The 21402-nt window shown below is 43.8% G+C and overlaps 1 protein-coding gene across 14 annotated transcripts in view; it reads left to right on the top strand.

Moving 5' to 3' along the window:
* The window catches only part of LOC139988468 (ELAV-like protein 2), a 51970-nt gene that overhangs the window by 10148 nt on the left and 20420 nt on the right, over positions 1 to 21402 (top strand). For 2 of the 14 annotated variants that reach the window (XM_072005959.1, XM_072005952.1), the window contains exons 1-5: positions 10342 to 12210; positions 16197 to 16432; positions 17534 to 17637; positions 18289 to 18442; positions 20150 to 20188. In XM_072005959.1, coding sequence (XP_071862060.1) covers positions 16237 to 16432; positions 17534 to 17637; positions 18289 to 18442; positions 20150 to 20188 — 493 coding nt within the window. In that variant the 5' untranslated portion in view covers positions 10342 to 12210; positions 16197 to 16236. Of the gene's footprint in view, positions 1 to 4069; positions 5671 to 5694; positions 6697 to 10336; positions 12211 to 15527; positions 15925 to 16196; positions 16433 to 17533; positions 17638 to 18288; positions 18443 to 20149; positions 20189 to 21402 lie in introns of those variants that run through there. The other 12 variants (XM_072005956.1, XM_072005954.1, XM_072005953.1 and 9 more) reach the window with 11 other exon arrangements.

The raw sequence follows: 21402 nt of genomic DNA, 5'->3' as shown, positions 1-21402 counted from the left end.
TTCCTGGACACCGCTCGTCCTACGAACTATTTTCACTAGCCCGAACCACGCTGATAAAACTCGTGTAAAACTATCCGAAAGTGGTTTCCAAATTGCTGGTTAAACAGAAGTTTGGTAGAATTTCACGGTCTAGTTGTGGAGATTACTTTTATAAAATGAAGGATTATTGGATTCCCAAGGTATTTCTTCCCTAACTGCGACGAAAAAAACGACTCCATTAAGGAACGAAAAGTGGTTATAATTCTGAAGGGATATAAACTCCTCTCGCGATCCTTGGGATAAGCAAACACTTTCTAAAGGGAGCGCTACGTATAATAAGAACATCTTGGATTCTAACGGTAGTCGAATGGATTTTGTAATTCATCTGGATAGAATCGTTTCCATCGATCGTCGAGCATCGAGGATCGAGAGCGTAAAAAGTTGGGAATTTGAAGATTGGAGAGTCGCGGTCCGGGCAAGATTCGCATCGGTGGTAGGTGCATGTACGTGTGTTTGTTCGGCTGGTGAATGTCCTCCGTTCCTGGGCTTTGGCTGGGACTTCCTGGTGAACCCTTCCTTCACCCTCGTCCCTCTCTGTTCCCCGAGTTGTTCGCAGCCGAGCTCTGTGCAACGTGGAGGGAGAGAAACGAGGAGAAAGAGAGAGCCGGTGCAAGTGTAGGAGAGAGAGTGAATAACTAGGAGAACGCAAGAGATCGATATTCGAAACCCCTGTGCCGTTGGGCACCGAGCTCCTCTTGCCACCCCACGCCCAATGGCGTAGCAAGAGGGGGCAATTGGGCTAGGTACTGCCTGTTCCCAGGATACTCAACAAACGGAAGTTTGGGACAAAGAGGAGGAGCGTTATAAATTGCCCGAGACGGGATTCGGGATTTACGCGGTGCTACCGTCTGCCCCATCCCTGTCTGGCTGCATTTTTTTAACGTCGTCGTTTTCGTCGAACATCCAGACTGTATTTTGACGGATAATTTCAATTTCCCTATTATCACGTTGGATTTAATATCTGGTATTACGATACGGCTGGATGTTATCTTTTGTTTCGTGCGATTGGAGATAACCAGTGTATGGAACTATCTTGTTTCGACGGTAAAATGGTAATTTCAGTTGATAGAAGCTATTTATATGATGATTTTTAGAGGCATAAGTTAAAATTGTGATATTCTGATTTAAATTCAAGTCTAATACGTATACTTACATTTTCTTCGAGCATCTATTTATAGAGTACGATGGAATAGATTTGCACAGGCTACGCCGTTGCCCGTGTCTGTCCTCGTATGCATGCTATTTACCATTAGATTATCATCCCCTCATTTTTTCGTCTTTCCCCCTATCTAGCTCCGTTTGTGCTTTCTTTCGACCCCTCCTGGGCAGCTCTTTTCTCAGCGTGACTTTTTCATCCGCGTATCTTGTATCTCGCGTTGCGAATGTAACAGGCGGCAACGAGCAAACCAATTATTTCCGCCGTGATGATCGACTCACGTTCGTAATTCCGAGGCCGAGTCATTAGCGAGCCCTCTTTGCAGAGCGTTCGTTAACATTGACGCCGTTCGAGTAATAACGTGAAAATGATATTCACGTCGGCTCGCGTACTTTTTATCCTATCGATCGATACTTTCCTCGTTTGTACTCGATCACAGATAAGATAATCGTCGATCAAGTGCAGACTATGACTTTACTCGTTTACGTACATGTTAAAGAGGCAGACGTTTATAAATTACGTATTCGACGTGATTGTTCTTATCCGAATAGAATTGCATTCGAAAATTTACTGTTTCATATATCTGCTGTTACTATAAAGGGATCAGGAAAAGTGGGGTGCTATTTTTAACTAACAAAAGTTTCGATAGGAAATGCGTAATTCGATTTTTTTTTCTTTGTTAACGTTTCATTAGCGCTGCATCGTCGTATTGTGTGATTTACCGATGCCCGAGGCACGTGGACCCATTTACGCAGCACGTGTCCTCTCAAGATTCCGCTAGGGATAGCGTTACAATATTCCGTGATGAATGCACCTCCTCCAGGTAGCTAGGGCTCCGACAAAAAAGGGGCTCTTGATTCAATTCGGAGCCTGTAATATCTTGTGCCTACAACGAAAAAGGGGAAAGGAAAAAAAAGAAGTGACGAAAGGCAGGGGCAAGGGGGACGGGACGCAAGGGACAAAAGTCGAAAAGTTAAAGCGATTATATTCAACGAGGGAAAAAGAACGAATCGTACGAATCATCGGATTTTGAATATCGGTTCGAGTTTAACTTTCTGGAAAATTTGGTCGATGTCCGTGCACGTTAAAAAAGGGGGGCGGGAGGACTGGGGATGATTAAGGTAGGAGGGGGATAGTGGTGAACTATGTGGTAAAGGCACGGCGAAATTTGGCCGCATTCGCACGGTCGAAAAGCTCTTTCGTACAAGAGGGAGGTCAACCCCTGGGACGACGGTTTCCATTTTCAACGTGGCGCCTGCGTTCTCGAGCTCTGCACGGGCTACCAACCCGCCTCTCCTACGCTCGCTTCCCCTTTTCAAGCCTTCGCTCCACTCTCTTTTCTTTCCGTCGTTCGCGGAGCCTGAATTTTCACCCCTTCCTCTTCAACCCTCGAGAGTAGCGCTTGCGCACGTGCACTCCCCCGTACGTCTAGCCATTTTTTTCTTCTTCCCCTCGAATTCAACCCCCGTTCCTCGGAACACGACGGCGAGACCAACTTCTCTGACGAAATATTCAAATATATTTTTACATCGAATTTATTATTCGTCCACTCTAATCGCGTCCACGTATCTATCTCGTGTCCACCGTTACCTCTAAATTTTCTGCTTTTCAATTTTTTTTGGCGAACGTCGTTGAAACAACGGTCCTTGAGTAGTTTTGTAGCATCCCTGTCTGTGAGAGTACCGTCCGCCTCCACTCGAGTTTGCGATTAACACCTTTTCCCGGGCCACCTAGCTAGCGGCGGTTGCTTTCCCCTTTCCAACCTTTTACCGCGCTCTTCTGCCACCTGTATGCAAGCTACGCCCTGCTATTTTAGAGTCGAGAGTTCCCTTTTTCTTCCAAAATCTTTGTCCCAAACGGCGATTGTTCGATCAACAGCTATCCACTAACTGCTTTTTTTCATTCCTCGTTCTTTCTTTCTCCTCCTCGTATATGGTCCTCGGGAGTGCTATTTCAATCAGTATCGGTGGTTGCAAGGTCCAGAGGATCTCCAGAGGGAGCAGCCATTGTTCACGACCCTTCCCTAGCGCCTGCGTGCGTCGTGCAACTACCCTCGATTTCATTTTCTCTCTCTTTCTCTGCGTATTTGTCTCTCAACAGCTTTTCAGCCGATCCTAATGTCCAGAGAGGTCAAAGAACAGTCCTCTTTGATTTCTGTCCGACGCACGCGACTCCTTAGGTCTCTATAAGCTCCTCAATCTTTTACTTTTTCGTGTTCCTGTTTGAATCAGCAAACGAGTATTACACGCGGAGTGTGGAACGATGCGAAGTTATTTTCAGCAAAAGTTATTACTTCGTCAGAATTCCTTCTGACGCATACATCCTCGTCGTAGTTACATCCATGCAACTCTTTACGTCGAATGAGTTAACGTCACGACAATTTCCAACCAAGTATTACTTCGCGTTTCTTCGTCACTCGGCGCCTGCGTAGATTCCGTCGCCTCCGGCCACGGTTTTTCTTCGTTTCCTCCTCGCCGCTCTCCGTGGCCCGATTTCCATCTTTCAAACCGCGTCGACAAACGGACAACCATACTTGCTGATATCGGGAAGATGCAGCCATTGCCTTCGATCCGTTCGCGTGCATTCTTCTTTCTCTTCGATAGGTCTTTTGCTATTTTCTTTCGACTTTACCTCTTTTTTTTTCATCCTTTCTCCTCGCTTTAGCTTCCTCCGTTTTTCTTGGCCGTGTTCGCGGCCATCGCAACCCCTCCATCGAGAGATGGCGTGCCGCGAGATATCGAAGCGGTGGTGGCGATCCAGGGAGAGGGTGCAGTCATTGCCTCTTTTTAGCGCCTGCGTACATTCCTCAATGTTCGTCGATCCTCCTCTATTCAACGCGCTTTCCTTGATTGTTACCTTCGACCTCTATCCTCCTCGCGGCTCCCACCCCTCTAGTCTAGGTAGATGTAGTAGCATCGGGGGCGGTGGCGGCAGCGGGCAACAGAGGGTGCAGCGATTGGCGGCAGGGCCTGGCTCCGTCAGTTTAGTTACCGCACCACATAAAGGCATTGCGTTGTAGACACCGTTATACCCGCAACATTCTTACTATTTGCTTGTATATCTTCATTTCTGACCCTTTAATTCGACAATACGTTCGTATCGTTGGTACATATAGAATCGTCCTCACCGTATATACCGATCAATCATTCTTGCTTTCTCCCGCCCACGTGTCAACGAGATACTAATCGAAAACCGCGTGTGTTCACGCACAACTTCGAACCGCGTTTAAACTAACAAAAAAAAAAAAAAAAAAAAAAAAAAAAGGAAGAAGGAAGAAAAGAGAGAAACGAAAAAGTCGAAGGCAAAAAGAGTACAACGGACGACAACAACAGCAACAACAGTAATCAATAGAAAACACGATTAATAGAAAACGAGCTGCGAGTAAAACGAAATAATCGAAGTTGAAGTCGATCGGTCAGCGGAGAAAGAAATTTCGTCAACAGACTTGGATCGTCGTACCACGTTCTTTCACGCGCGTCTTCGTCGGGGATCTTATGATTTCGTTCGTCCATTTCTACCCCCCTTCCCGGATCCTTATTTTTATCCCTTCGCCTCCTGGAACGGTCAGCTTCTCGAAGATCGATCTCGATCGACGTGCACGCGGTTCTCCTTCTAACTTCGTCTAAAAAAAGAAAGAGAGAAAGAACGAAGGAAAAGAAAAAGATAATTAAAGCTACGAGGATAAAGTATACGTCGCCGGTTCTCCACGAAGATAATTCAGTGTGCGATACGTTGACGAGGTTGGTGTTAAAAATACAGAGAGCAGGAATCGTCGTCTGGAAGATCCTTTAGTCGGCAGAAGAGGTCTTGTGGAGAAGGGAAAAGGAAAACGTACGGATGAGAAAGGGAGGAGAGGTAGAGGGAGAAAGACGAAGTAATAGTGTTGGCCGGTGGGTGTGAAAGAGAGACACTCGAGGGTGTGTTCCGTGATTTTCTTCGTCATTTTTTTTTCCCCTTTCGTTTCGTCGATACATTAAGAAATCAAGTGTCATATGTACGTGCGATCGTCGTGTATCCAGTAGGTTCGATTGTTTTTATAAAGTATAGACTGTAATTCTTCGTTGTCGATCGAAGAAAGTGCGAGAGAGATATCTGGAGAAGGACTTGAACTTGTAATTCGTCGCCATAATTCGACAAACTTGGCCGTTTAAAAATCGATTAAAATTATCGCGTAAAACACGGGCACGGTTCAGAACGAAAAATAAACGAACAAACGGATAAACGAAACACGCACACATCGTCGTTTAAAGAACGAAAATTAAATACGAAACGGAACAAAGAACGAGCATCAAACGAGATAACAACGAAATGAAAATCTAGCGATATAGATAATATATACAAAAAAAAAGGCAGAGATAACACTTCATTTAAAAAAAAAACTAATAAAAACGAAAAAAAAAAACATTAACCCACCGTCGTTTCGTTCTACGCCCAGATATCGGCATCCTCCAACCACTGATTTTCATCGTTAACCGGTATGTTCATTTGTTTCTTTACTTTTGTTGCTTCTGTGATTCTGACCTTCGAATTATTATTATTGTTATATTCTTATCTTGTTATTATTGTTGTTATTATTACCGTTATAATTGCAAACATTATTATCGATCTCTGTGTATATCGATCTATGTGTTTTGATAGCGCGCTATCAGGTGCCGATCATTATAATATATGTTTGTAAACCCTTTGCCGGAACATCCTTTATACAGGACCAAACGAAGGATCCTTCCGGCAGCCATGATCATTCTCCTTTATCGAACTTATTTTTCTCGCGTTCTCTTGGCCGATTACGGGGATCGTTTTCCCCTGATTGCTTCGTAGAAACATATTTCAAATTTTGTTAAATTCGTTTCAGCTTCATTTCAAATTCAAATTGATTTAAATTTATCGTTATCCCATTAGAGAAAAAAATAGATACCGATCTTGGTGTAAAAAGAATCGAAATGTTAATTCGTCATAGCAATCGATTGACATTGGGCGTGAATTCTCAGTTACGATAAGCACGATTTAAAAAGTATTTCTATCCGTGGAACACGGTGAAAATATCGGCGCGCAACAACTGACGTTTTTCTACGGCGCAGTATCGCGGGCTAGAGAAGTTTGGGCGTGGCAGCCGAAAGCAACGTGGCCAGGAGAACGCGAACGCAGACTCCAAACCCACGGTTCTCCGGCCAACTTTCAGTTCGAATCCTTCTTCCCACTTGCGGAGCAACCGGCGAAAGAGCAAACGGAAAAAAAAAGAATCGAAAGAAAAAAAGTCATAATTAAACGAGGAAAAAAAGAAAGACGAGAAACTGAAAACGAGAGAGAAATACGGTCTCGAAAAACACGGTCGATCGAATATGTTGAATATGTTCGGTAACAAGATGATGGAAAACGGCGAGAGTGTGCATGAAGGATCAAGCAGATCCAGGATGGAGCAACTGGCACTGCGGGTCCTCGTCGAGGACAAGCAGGAAGTCTCGAGAGGGACGCTTCCGTCCGCGATGGCCTCGATCACAATGGTGCGTGAGAGGGATAAAGGGGTGTTAGATAGTGTGCCAATGAACGTTTTCAGCGAACACGATCTTACAGTATCGCTTCCTTCCGTTTTCCTATGTTTCACCGTAACGATTTCCGTTCTGCCTTTTTGTGCCAGAGAAATTACAATTTCGCCATCTTTTATTTCTTCATTTCGCTCGTTTCGATCCGTGAGACTATTTCATTTCTGAACCAGATTGTTCTAACGAAACGCAAGATGAAAATATCGTGCGGAGGAAGGAAGAAGCTATGAGACATAGTTCCTCTAACGTCTAACCATCGTACATTACTTCTCCTCTTTCGGGTCTTTTTCTATGAAAATTCCCAGGCGAACAACACGATATCAAGGATTGACCGAGGGTTGCGAACCTAGTAGGAGGATGATAGAGTGGAATGGTTGTGAAAGAAGGATAGAAAAGCGGCGAGTGGGAGAGAGACTAGGTCTAGTTGGGGAAGCTCGTATTGATCGTTTCTGGGTCCATGTGACGCGCCTGCGTTTTGCCGTGGGGTAAAATCGTAGCGAGGGTAAACTATAGGAAGGAGGGTGGAAGAGCGAGAAGAGAGAGAGAGAGAGAGAGAGAGTACCGTGCCGGGGTTCATATACCCCCAGGGCAACTGCAACGTTCCACCGTACCACCGACCAATCAATGGAGCTTCTCTACCTCTCTGTCTCACCCTGTTTCTCTCGCCTCTTCTCCCTCCGTCCATTCGTCATTCTTTTTCTCTCGATTTTCCTCCGTTCTATTCGCGACTCTTCGTCCATCATACGTAATATGATTGCATCGTACGCGTCACACACGCGCCGTCCCCTTCCCGAGATTTATACGGTATTAACGTTGACAACGCCGAGCATCCTGCCAACGCCACCCTTGCGGATGCGTGTATCCACGCACCGCGGCAATCTACCGAAACTTCGTTCGAGTTTAAACAGAGCTATGCTAATCCTGCTAACGAGTTATCGAGGACGAAAACGACGGCAATATAGGGAATGGAGGTAGTCAACGTGGCTCTCCTATTAAACATCACCCTAGGTCTTTGAATAAACGATGGTCTCGACATGAGTGGTGTCGTGAAAATTGTCCTGTCTCGTTTGATGTTGCTTATTTCTATCGCTATCTTTGAAGTCTCTCTGAGACTCTGAGTGGAGTTACAGCGTCGAATTTCATTAATCGCCTCGTTTCATTTCCATTCCTTTGCCCGTGACGTCGATGACGCTTAAGTTAATGACATAGGTAGCCCCGATAGCTTTTTCTTCGTTTAATCAGTACGACGTATGAAAACCATGGCGCGTACCATCGTAGGCGAAAAGAATTTTTCGATCATCCGGCTATGACCGGACGCTACTTTTCTCTTCACGAGCATTTGTTTACTTTACGTAATCACTCTTTGTGGACTTCGAGGAGAGTAGTAAGGTTTCCCTGGGTACTCTGTGATACGATCATTGCCTCGTGAGAGAGAAACGATCCACGGATCGACGCGTACAATTGCGTTGAAACGACGACGGGAGAAGCGACGCCGAAGCGCGACCACCAACGAATCGATCGATCGCACCTTAATTAGCACAGCGATTACATGCTCGCTTGATCGATTCACCACATTCGGCCTCTGTTTCCCTAGGTGGGGTCGGCTCGTCTGTTTCGTGCAGATGCTCGTTAAAATCGTCATCCCTCTTCTATCGTTTTCAACGATAATACCAACGTTCGACCCTCTGACGCGGAATATGTATATCCATCGACTATAGCAGAGGTGAAACGTTCTCTTGGTCGTTGAGAATTATTTATACGTCCTATATAATTATTTATCCCCTCGCATGTTTAACTTTGTATTTAGGGAACTATTTTTATCAACGTTTACCGTTACTCTTTCCGTTACTTTCATTGCCGTATTTCAGTTGTTTTCGTCACGCATCGAACTTATTCCCCACGGAATGCTTATAGGTCGAGAAATAGGAAAGTTGGTGGATTATCGACGAATCTCACCGGGAGTTCAGTGACCCTAGAAAAACTTCACGGACGGAATTACTGCTCCCGTGGCGGAGCTGAGTAGAATTATGCTCGTGCACGGTCGTATCGGCGGATCGATGACGAAGGTGGGGCCAAACCCCAAAAACGTAGGCTTCGACAGCTGGATCATAACCGAACGAAAGAACAGGGCTGTTCGATTTACGTTTGTCAGACGCGTACCCACAAATGATTCACGATTTATGTTTCTTCATGCTTTTGATCTCTTCCACAGAAGGATATTAAATCTTTCTCGCTGAAAACTGCACGTAACGCGTTACTTTATCGAAACGTTCGTAAAACATTAGGCACAAATCGAAATTACGAAACTACCGGTCATACGAGCGAATAAAAAGCGATTCTAGACATTAATAAGGACAAATTTCCCTCTTGGTTCGACGACCAGAATATTGTTTCACCGTTGGTCGTGTCGCTAAGGCGATCAGAGGCCGGCAAACTTTCATAATTCCAACGGTAATGCGGTGACAACTTCCTGTCGCACCGTGTGGCCGGTTTTAAAGCCACCGAACATAATGGAACGCGTTCGCATATGCGTCCACTACGTGTCCCTATTTTTTTCTGCATACCGTTTCGCATCTGTTACAAGTCCCGTACCCCGGTCCCAGTTTCGTTCCCTCTTTTCTCATGCGGCTAGACAATACCGACTTGCTCCCTCTTTCTCTTTCTTTCGCCAACGTTAGGTCCGGTCATGTACGTAATATGCAAAGAACCTGGTCAATCGTTCGTGTCTCAACGAAAGCAGGAAGTCAATCGAAAAAATCGTTTCTTTGTTTAATTCGTTAAGGCCCGAGTATGTAAAGATCGTTTCTCGATAGTGATTTTAAACGAGAAATTGATAGAGGCAGCGATGTGAAGTATAAATTGTACTTTCGTTATGAAGGCAAGATGTTTTCGCTGTTCCTAATTATATCGAAAAACCTGAGTAGATTGATGATACGGCTTATCGTCGTTCCAGTGCATAGATATGAGGCCAAGACAGCCTTTTCCGTATACCTTCATCGTGTATATTTATAGTGTTTATACGTGGATGTATTTATAATTTCAGTGGTGGACAGTTGGTGCATGCACCGACGAGCTGTGTGTCGATTACTCGTGCTTTTGGAGCATTCAACGGTTAACATAACTCCAATTATTTCGAGTCAATTCGCTGTTCTTTCTAATCGGCTGCAAAGTGCAGAGACCTCTCGGACGTTTATAAAAAGACTGGCGAATAATCGCCATTAAATTTTCGTAAGTTTGTGCAATAGCTTTAAAAATGATTCAAGGCGAGGATACATCAAACAAATGCGTGTCCAGGAAGTTCTCGCAAAATAGTTTGATTCGTTTGGCGCAGTGGCGTAATATAACGGAAATGAATTTCCGAAAACACGAACTTGCGGTTATTGGCACGACCGCCAAGTGTTGCTCGGCTTGTTTCGTCAGCGCTGCATAATTTTGGCCTACTGTCATTTTCGAGACTGGCCTCGCTCGATCTGCGGAGATAAAGCCAGGGTAAGGTCAGGGATTCTTCCTCGTTATTTTCCCGCGTTCGTGGCCAGCCACTTGCATCGCTTTTGGAAATTATTCATATCGGAAAGAATGAAAATAATGCCAAAAATTTGTTTAACTAACAATCGGCAAAACTCTAAACAAATCGAGCAGAAAGTGCGTACGTAGGAAGCGACGATCGATGAATCAAAGTAAAGCAATTGGAGTGGGATAATCAGGCAGAAGGTTCGCCGAGTACGTCGACTTTATTCTTGAGATTTTTCACCTCGTTGACTTTGACTCTAGCACGAGTTGTAGTGTTTTGTCAGACACGGATTTTTCTTTTTTTTTTCTTGCCGGTTCTCCTCGAAAGATTCAATTTCATGGTCTTTGGCAAATGGCCACCAGCGAGTTTCGACGATGTAATTCATGGTTTCGAGTTCACTACCGATCGAGTGCGGCCTCGTAAGGGGTAAAAGTACTCTTGTATCGACGCGATAGCGCACCGAGACGACGGGGGTCAAAATCCGTGAAGGGGTGGTCATGATCTGATGCAAGGGGTGATGCAAGCAGGGTGAGGGAGGCTGGAGGAGGGTGGTATACCTTCTGCCTCGTAATGTCGGGGAGCCATGTTGCAAACATTTCCTAACGAACAAACCCCTGCAAACATCTCGAGGGGACACTGAAATATTGTATGTGAACTGTCTGTACTTTGTCGACTCTCTCTTGTTAACAGGACGCGATTGAAACAAAGTGACAGGTGTTACTTTTAAACCGAACGACAGAATAAACAAAAATCGTGACGCGCTACTCGACTCTCGAGATTGTAAGCGTTCAAGAGCGAACCGTGAAAGATTTATAGCTTTACTTTGCAAATAATTTAAATACCGTGATACGGCGTGGAAATTCGAAATTTGGCAAAACTAGACGAGGGGAAAAAAGGATGTTTAGAGGGGCCAGAGAGTTCGATCGGCGATGGGAGGTCACAGTTTATTTAAGAACGCGCATACGTCTCTTATTAGTTCGATCGGCAACCCCTCGCAGCGTACGCGCGAGTCGGTAGGAGGAGATACGTAATAAAACGAGGGGTTCGTAGTGGGCTGGCGACGAGCTTAGCCGAGGGTGCGCGATCGCTACCGAATCAAGCCGACGTTGACCGAACGAGCTCACCGAGCTGTGCAAGCCGCTTGAACGCGACTGGCGTGTCCAGTCTCTAGGCAGCCTCCGCCCGTGTTGTATCGTTATTTCCGTTTCCTTAGTATAGTGTTTAACGCTTTAATTTCTAGTCTCGCGTAACCCTCTACACATTCACATATACACGCATATACATACACACGTATATCGTATTCTATTTTTTTTACACACATACATACACACATACGCGCACGCGCACATATACACGTACGTTTACATCATACCCACCGTATACCTCCGACCCCTCGTTTTCTTTATCACGATCGACGAATACGAAATTTGGTGATCCCATTTTACGACGATATCGAACGCGACTAATTTTCGGCAGAGCCACTCGTACACATACACGTACACTCACACGTATGTGCTCGTCAAAGTGAAACCGAGGGACCGTCGACCAGGAGGCGAGCATAAATGCCGATTTACGAGCGCTCGCGTCGTACTTTTCTTTCATTGATTTCCCCTTCTGTTCCGGGCGGCGGTGCGAGAGCGTGATAGTAGGTGCACGTAAAGAGAGAGAGTTAGAGAGAAGACTAGGGACCGGCGCGATACATCGATCAGCACCACGAGAGTAGTCGCGTAGCACGGGCCAGTTGCACGTTGCTCGGTTTCGCGTGCGACCGAAAAGAGCTTTCGGAAGAGAAAAGGGAATAAACGTCGCGAGACGGAGAGGAAAAATAGTACGGAGAGTGTCGCGTTTCGAAAAAATAAAGAAAAGTGTTTTCTGTGTTTCTGTGTGGATGTGTGTCGTGTGCTTACGCGTGCATCGATCGTAAAGATAGAAAGGTGTGGATCCCGAAAAGAGCGTGGAAACAGGTAAGCCGGGTTGAAGATTCGTTCTCTTCGCTTGCTCGGGTTTCCCGATTTTCATTTGTCTTCCATCCACTTTAATCGCAAATATCTCATTGTCAGTGAGAGATACGCTGGATGCTGCGTGTGCAGCAGCTCGTTCTTCGAGGGGTTTCGGAGCACGTGCCTTGCGAGTTTCGTGGCACATTCTCATTCTCACCCTTTGCTTTCTGCATGCTTTCGTCGTCGTCGTTCTTTCTACACGCCACCCGTCCGCCGCTTCGGCCCCACCATCGTCCTCATGACCGCCACTTGCCTTTACCCTTTTCCCCTCTGCTGTGTGAACGCTGCTACATATTCCTTTCCGATAGCAGGACGAGCTACTGCGTTTTTGCATGGCTCGCGTGTACATGCGTGCGTGCGTGCGTGTGTGCTTTCTCGCGCGGAAAGGGGCGTCAGCGAGCGCGGGAGGGGATTCCCTTGGAATTGTAGCGAGAGGAAGGGGTCTCGTGCGCGCACCACAGAAAGCGAGAAAGAGGGAGACAACTCCCGAACCACGACCGAGCGAGAAAGATAGAAGGAAGGGTGAGGGAGGGGTGAACCAGCGAGGCAGGGACCGAGGAGTCGCGCTCGTATTGATCGGTCCCGGCCACGCGATTTTCACGATCCGTCGCCATGGCCACCTGGCCACCGGCTGAAGATCGTATCTGCCAAGCGTACGTGAAAATCGAACTTTAACCCCCTGCAAGACCCACCTGCTACCTTCCTTCGAAATTTAGATTGTCTTCGAGGAAATCTCCGGATATCCTCCTCTCAAGGATACTGAATCCTCGCGTCTTCCTTAGTTCTGTTAGCTGCATTATTTATAACCTGTATAGTATATTAATTTCTTAATTTACAACATCGAATTACAAATGACGGACTATAGTTTCAGCGTATTAAAAACAGGTTATACTTTTAGGAAAGTTTCCTACGAACTTTAATTTCAGTTGCAGTTCATTACACCGAGGATCATTAAGTAGAAATTACTCGTAATGCTTCGTATAATTTTTCCATATCGTTAAGCGTTTTACAAAGTATATGAAACCGTAATTATCGTAATTTTCAATCTCGTTTCGTAATCTCTGTCTTTAAAAAAATTAGATTCGATATACGATACTTAAACACCTGCGAGTTAAAATTAAAGACGATAAAGAAACGTGGAAGGCTATCTGTCGCTGAACGATACTCCGAGAGACGATCGTAAACGGAGATCGACTTTTGCGAGGCCCAGTCTGGCGAAAGGGGGTGGCTTTCCGCATTGTGCCGCGGACAACCCCAGGTTGCGCGTATATGCGTACACGCATCCATGCATAACGTCCATTGTCGTCGGATAATGACGGTGGCACAGGAGTCGCGTTTCGAAGTCACCGGCGAACGATACTTTTTCGATGCGTTCTTCTCGTCCGACAATGGGGTTTCTCGGCTTCCATTCTGCCGTCCTAAAATATCGCGATGCCGGCCATCGGAGTAACAGAGACAGAGAGAACGTGGATCGATAACTACGGAAGATGCGGGGCTACGATAACTGCTGGCTCCGACATTTTCTCCGACTGCTGAGCGCGCCTTTTTCCTCGCCTCGTTCGTAAACACCATCAAGCTCACCAAGCAATCTGTTGAAGAATAACGTCGACACTTTTCGAAGGGGTTCATTCTGTGCCATACACACAACAGTCTACGGATTATTTTCGAACAATCTTTTGCTTTTACTAAAAGTTTTGCTATTCTTAACGCGTCGACGACCACTGACGCGATGCTATATCTTTTTGGAAAATTAGAAACCGCGATATTTATAGGCAGACTCTTGGAGTCATAATTTTCTGGTATAAGGTTTCTGTAAAACTACTAGTCACGAGCGTAGCGATATAGGTTTCGTGGATTTAAAATTTCATGGAACGTTCGTCCTGAGTTAGGCTTCTTTCCTTCAAGAGGATTCGATTCCCCTAATAGGAAATGTTGTTGGAAACCTTTCGGCAGGCTCCCAAGAGGTCTTTGACACCCTGTAACCGTAACACGGAAAGTTATGTTCGATGCGTTTCGAATAGAAAATTTGAATTAATACAGCCGTCCGCCGTTGTAGTTTATTTTTCCCATGTCTCGTGTTGAATACGGCACATTATTCGATGCATACGATAAAAGCTATCTATCCTATACATATAATAAAAGATATCTCATGAGAGAACGTGGTCAGTTCGATTGGGGTGACCACAGCCATGAGACACAGAGGCTCCCAGCGTGGGGTGGCTCCAAGGACAGCTGATGACTACGTTGAACGACTGACAGAGGCTAGGAGGCGGAAGGGAAAGAGAGAATTAAAATGTACACCATCGATAGCTCATGCCGAGTCTGATATACGTACATGCGTGGCAGCTGTGTGTATTCGCCTTAACCATGAACACCATCGGCACCCTACGGCCATCGCGTATAATTCCCCTTTCTCTCTTTCCCTTTTTTTTTCTCCTTTTATTTTGTTCGCTTTCTGTCTCTTTCGCTCGAGGCGTGTGCGACCACATACCGGGTGTTTCGATCAAAATTACTTAATTCTTCTTACGGGTACGTTGTAATAGGAATCGATAGATGATCGTTCGTCGAGATCATTGCACCTTTTGAACTAGAAAATATTAAACGTTAAGTTTCTACGTCTATTCATTTTTTAAGTTTCCACGGCATTTTCGCTACGTTTGATTAGACATTTGTTAAAAATATCATTTGTTGTATCAGAAGAAAGAATTTGATATGTAATGCAGTTTAATTGGAAAAAAGATATACAAAATTTTAAAAGCGAATGGAATGGTAGACGTACGATTGATATTGGACACCCTGTAAACGCATCGAGTTCGGCGGTTTCGTTGGAAGGGCGGAAGGGGAAGGCACGAGGGAGACGAGCCCTTTAAACCAGAAAGGGGGGTCGTCGCCCCTTTAAATTATCCGCGTTTCTATTGGACCTTACCCTCGTCTCTACCAACCACCACCTCCGCCTGTTCTTTTCACGCTGTGTTTTGAAAGTCATTGTCAGATTACGTCAGCATCCAGTTGCGTGAACCATGAATTTTCGTAAGTTGCCCGTGACCGTGCCACGCGTCTTGTCTTTTCCAGTTGCTTTTAATTTAGTCTACGAGAAAGATAATGATCCTCGCGTGTCGTTATAGTTAAAAAAGATAAAAGATAAAAAAAATAAAAATAAAAAAATAAAGAAAAAAAAGGAAAAAAAAACCTTTTTCAAATACTTAAAAAATTTTTTCGTCGTAAACGAATCGATTTGAACAATTCGTATATATGTATTAAGAACTGTTTATAATGCTTTGTTTTCATTAGCGAAAATATGCTTGTTACCATGTAAATACCTAATATGAGCAAAGACCTATGTCTCTTCGAATTTGTATTGTCAGTGCCGCAAGAAGCTTATGCATCATTTACAGCGTGTTGATTAGCAGGCGTTTTTACGTCCTTCAAAATTCCAACGACGGCCCGTGTTTATACTTGTCTGTTTCTTCCTGTGTTCTTCCTCGTCGCCTCGATAACCTAACTTTGACATGTTATTTGAATTTATCGAGGAGCCCCTAGCCAGATATCAATATTATCGTTGGGATAATTATTTCAATAAAAAAAAGTACATGCAAAATTTAGTGTCGGCGAGTAGTCGAATCGAAACCGGGAATTTATCGTTATAATTTTACAAAATATTCGAACAACGTTTCAATGGTTGAGTATCACTGTCTGTCTCTCGAGTTCCCAGTGACACATTTGTTTCCTTACACGATAAATAAACAACAAGGTGATCGATTGCATTGTAATAAAGAGCTTTAGAAGGTATCGTCGATCGGTAGACGCCAGACGATTGACATTATCGATGCTGACCCAAGAGAGTACCGAGAGATAGAGGACGAAACTATTTTAGCAAAATACATAGAAGCTGAAAAGAAACGTATCAGCTATTCGTTGCGTAACGATAAAAGGACGCTTTCTTGTTTCAGATTTCGTACGTAGTTAGAGAGAACTCGGTAGAAGACTGCAATGATGGCGAACGGAATGGACACAGTCGTGCAACAAAATGGTGGATCCACCCTCGGACAGGCCTCGCAGGAAGAGTCCAAGACGAATCTCATTGTAAATTATTTGCCACAGAGCATGACACAGGATGAGATTCGATCCCTCTTTGCGAGCATAGGCGAGGTGGAGAGCTGCAAGTTGATTCGCGATAAACTCACCGGTAAGTTAAACTTGCACTGCATCCGTTATCGCGGTCGATGCTAAACGATCGTTATTGAGAAATTTGGAGAAAATTCCTTGTTCCAGTTTGATGGAATAACAGACAGTTGCTCATTGTTGTGATAATTTTAGCGGAAACTTACTATTACGATAGTACGGATAAACGTTCAACATAAGAAGAAGTTACGTCTTTCTACACTTGTTTATCGATTTCTAGACGTTACCGAGGGACGGTGTTTAGTCTTGGTCGAGTATTCGGCATCGATTCGTCTGCGCCTGTTTATTTTGTATCAGTCCCCTTTGAAAGCCTTTTCAAATCGAATACAATCTCGTAAAGACGCGATACAACCACGGTACACAGTATAAATCATTAGGTCACAAGTTGAATAATACAAATATCGCGGTTTCAAACATCACGTGTCCATTGATTTCCTACATTTTTATCATGATACTAAACACTCGTAATGTCACTCCAGACGATATTTCTTTAAAGTACCAACAATCGGTCGGAGTTCTCCTTTCCTTCGAACAATCGTGCGAACAGGAATAGCTACACCACACGTTTTCATCGTCGAAGAAACCATCGAATTTTTATCGATAATCTCGGGAAGCTCGCCGAGGAATAAAGGAACGATTACGCAACGTCGTGTTTCCGTTATCTTGGTCGACGAATTTTTCCGCTGCGCTGACTGACCGTGCACGTTCGAGTGCGCGTAATCCAGCGTAATTTCGCCTGGCGTACTCCCGTCTCTGAATTCCGTGCGTTAGTGGAGAGCACGTGCGTGGACGTCGCGACGCTATTTCGGGCGTCGGAGTAGCGGGGGCGTCGTTTGGTTCGAGCCTCTGCCGCTTTATATTCGACCTCGCCGCGATCTCTCAGGGCCGTATTGCACCGCCTGCGTTTCCTGTTTTTCAAAAACACTCGTCGATGTCACGTACTCGTTTACTCAATGAACGAACACACGTTACTGTACGCGAGCTCTGCGTTTTCTTCGAATCATACCTTTTAATAATCGTAAAAGGCGGAAATATCGATCTACGTGTATCTATCGGTTTTTAAGTTGTCCGATAGTCTAATATGACGGTTTATTTTCTGTTACAGGTCAGAGTTTAGGTTACGGTTTTGTTAACTATCACCGGCCTGAGGATGCTGAGAAGGCGATAAACACGCTCAACGGTCTTCGTCTGCAAAACAAAACGATCAAGGTTCGTTCTCCTTAAATATCTCTAGACATAACAAATTATCTATTTATTAGAATTCCTTTACACGTGTGTTTGGAATTAAATACTTGACTTGCGAGCTAAAGTTCCCATGAATGATCTGATTTATACGCGATACACGGGTTATATGCTGTCACGAACTCGAGTCTACTTTTAATCTCAGTCTAACGGAGCCTTTCATTAACGTATTTACATAGTTTGACCAGAAATAAATTAGCCACAACTCGGGAACAAAAGGCTCGCGAAAATCTGTAATAGCTTGCCGTTATTGCGTTTTCTCGCGAAGCTGCGCTTTGGAGTCATTATTTTGTCAAAGCTAATTATTTGAAATATGTTATACGAACAAGATTATTCATGATATTAGACGGTGTGGCGATGATGGAAATAGGCTGGCGTGAATTCAAAGACACTATCGCATCTGCTATTTATTAACTCCACCAGAACAGATAAAATTGTTCCGCTCACGTACCACGTACATGATGTTAATCCACTGAAAAAAGAAGATCGAAGTAGAGTGTCTCCTATCTCTAGTTCCTTCCGAGTCACGTATAACGCATCTACCTACAAACTTTTCTAATTCTGACTTGCGTTACTTTTTTATCGGTTGGTATAATTAACGAGTGTTCACCTTGGCAGGTATCGTACGCGAGACCGAGCAGCGAGGCGATCAAAGGGGCAAACCTGTACGTGAGCGGTTTGCCGAAGAACATGACGCAACAAGACCTGGAGAATCTATTCAACCCATATGGCAGAATCATCACATCGCGGATACTTTGCGACAACATCACCGGTAAGTTTCTAATTTCCTGACAACTGACGAGGATCGTATCGGCCAGTAGAATGTAATCAGCCCTGTGGAAGGCCATGGAATTCGGCAGCTCTAAGGGGAAAAGGCCGTTTCCCTTTGCTTTGTTCGAAGATCAAAGTAGATCGGGACCGCGCGAATCAGACTCGCGCCCGTTCGATTAGGAGATTCGTTAGGAAGCTTGGTGAACAATTTGACGAAGAATTATAGAAAGTAGGCCATGGGGTTTTAGTCGTATTGTGGGGTGGATCGGTGCGCCTGCAATCAGAGCGAGAACGAACACGATCGTTGTGAACGAGTGACGAATATTTCAATTAATTTTTAGACAGCGAACGAGAACGCTGTATACACTTTTCGTTGGTCGATGTCGTCTCGGAGCTGCGTGATCTCGTTTACGCATCTTTCATTCCGATCTGTTTAACGATTGCTACTTTCTTCCTCTCTTTTTCTCTCGTCCATTTTTCTCTTTAGTTAGTAACAAAGAACACTTTGTATTCGAGATCATTCGAGAGGACACACGATCGCAAATTTTCGTTTTTGATTCCATACTCTTTTGTCTTTTTTTCGCTCGTTATTGTTATTTACGTTCTCAGCTTACTTTTTTGTTAGCAGTGCATTCTATTTGCATCCCCAGTTTCACGCACAGCCTCATGGCCTAACCACCCTATACCGTTACATTTCTTTTATATCCATATTGACGTTTTTCGTTGTTAGTTCCTGTGATTGTGAATTGTTACCTTTCATTCTGATACATTTGTTACCATCGTTCGCACGATTAATCAGTTCTGTTTTTGTTTCTCTCTCTCTTTTTTTTTTTTTTTTGGTTCCTTCTTTTGGTTCCTGTTTTTCGTACTGTGTCATTAATTTTTGATGTTCTATCGTTATAGCTTCATAATTTTATTTATTTTCTTATTACGACACTGGTGTTAGGATACGTATCGTACGTGGAACCCACCTCTGGTCTCTTCCTTCGTTCCTGGCTTGCTTGTATTACACTCGTTCCACAGTGCGATCCTCGATTCGAACGATCAATTTCTGTTTTTTTTTTTTTTTCTTTTCCTTTTATTCTTTTCTTTTCTTCATTGTTGTTGCGTTTCATTTCTTTGCATTTTTCAGTTTATCTTCGAGTACTGTTTGATACTTTGCGTTTTACAACAGAAAGCAAACAAAAACGAGACTTCTTTACATACTTAAGGACGAAGAAATTTTTAGGCGTAAAACATCTAACAGAATGATCGCTCGCCCCTTATTCATCTCATTGCGACCAATTTTGATTTATTGTTTCTTCAGACACCGATTATTTTGATTATCCGACATCATGAAAGAGTGAATATCATACGAGGAACGTTGTCGAAATTTATTTCCAGATCGAACGTCTTTTTTCTCTGTGCCTAGTGTTGAATCCATTTGAAACCTCATGCTCTATTTATTTGTTCCTTTCTTCCAATTTGAATTCATCATAATTTTAAGATCAGATTCAATACTTTTCGAGAAAAAAGCGTTCTCCTTTTGTTTTCTTTCTACTACTTTCTTTTCTTACTTTCTTCTTTCTTTTATTCTCGTCAATTTTTATTCTTTCTTCCGGTTATTCGTTATTACATACCCTCCCACCTAGACGAATCAGGGGCGAGCGAATCGTGTATGCTGCCAGTTGACTTTTAACGTGATATGATTTTTTCCGTTTCTGTTTAGTACGACAGTTTGTGACCGGCGGCGGAGACTATTTGCCCGGTACGTAACTCATACAACTCTTTTTTCTTTTCCCTCATTACGTCGAAGCCCAACAAAAGCAGCCGTTTTTCAGTCAATTTTTTTTCTATTTTTTTAAATTGTTCTTCTATTGTTTTCCTTCGTATGCTTCGGTTTTCGTTCGTCCCGCGAAACAATTACTTAGACTGTCACCGATATAAAAGATTAAGTTAAATTTATATTATTAGCAACGGAGAGAACAGGAAGTAAGAGAATGAATTTCTCGCGAGGATCGAACGATCAACTATGCAAAATAAAAGAAAAAGAGAAATCGATAGAAGATAAGTCGCTTCTTGTTCTCTCTTATTTAATTTTATAATTTTATATTACTTTCTCTTGATTTTCTCATTGGCTGCTTTTTTTCACGTGACCGCGACAACAGCTACAAGACCAAAATTTTTAATCCCGAGCGCCATTTTTGTTTCTTTACGCTTTTTGTCGTTTGTTATGATTATGATTTTGCGACCGTGCCCTCGATCCATGGCACACACGAACACAGACACACACAAACTCACGCACGCACACACACGTACACGTACACGCACACCTTCTCGCCTCCTTTTTGCCGCGTTACCAAACCCATTCAGCTTCGCGGGTATCGCTTCAAAGAGAAAACATGATCGACTCACTCGAGAACACACGACATCGGTGTAAAGAAACGAATCTGTGCGCACCGAGCCACTCGTTCGAATGCACTTGGTTGCATTCTACACAGAATTCGTCGTTGATCACGGGGTGGAAAGTACAAGAAGAAGGTTCGCTGGCATTCACGATCGATTTATTAGAAATCGCCGAGTATCGTTAATGCAAAGGCAACTTTCTTCGACGAATTGGATTGCTATTGAAATGTTTCTATTAAACAATTACGATTTGTAGCTGATGGATTTCATAGAAGGTTATTTGTTATTGCGTTTCTTGAGGATTCCAAGATTTTCCAAATAAACTGCGTTTCAATGTTTTACGTGTATCTATAGATAGAATATAAGCAATAGCTCACGAATACTTCTTTAATAATAATAATTTCCATTTTCCTTCGCTTAATCTCTCAAAATTATCCGCGATCATCGTTCGAACAGATTCATCGTAATGCAAATTCCCTGCTTTTGCGATACTATTTGCCATCTACGAAATTTGTAGCGACAGTTTGGTAGGAAGATCTTGAATCATCGAGAGATTTCTCGTAACGTCAAGAATCG

This window comes from Bombus fervidus, chromosome 6 (genome assembly GCF_041682495.2).
Source record: "Bombus fervidus isolate BK054 chromosome 6, iyBomFerv1, whole genome shotgun sequence".
Classification (NCBI taxonomy): Eukaryota; Metazoa; Arthropoda; class Insecta; order Hymenoptera; family Apidae; genus Bombus; species Bombus fervidus.
Note: the sequence above shows the minus strand (reverse complement) of the source record. Positions and strands in the feature narration are given on the sequence as shown.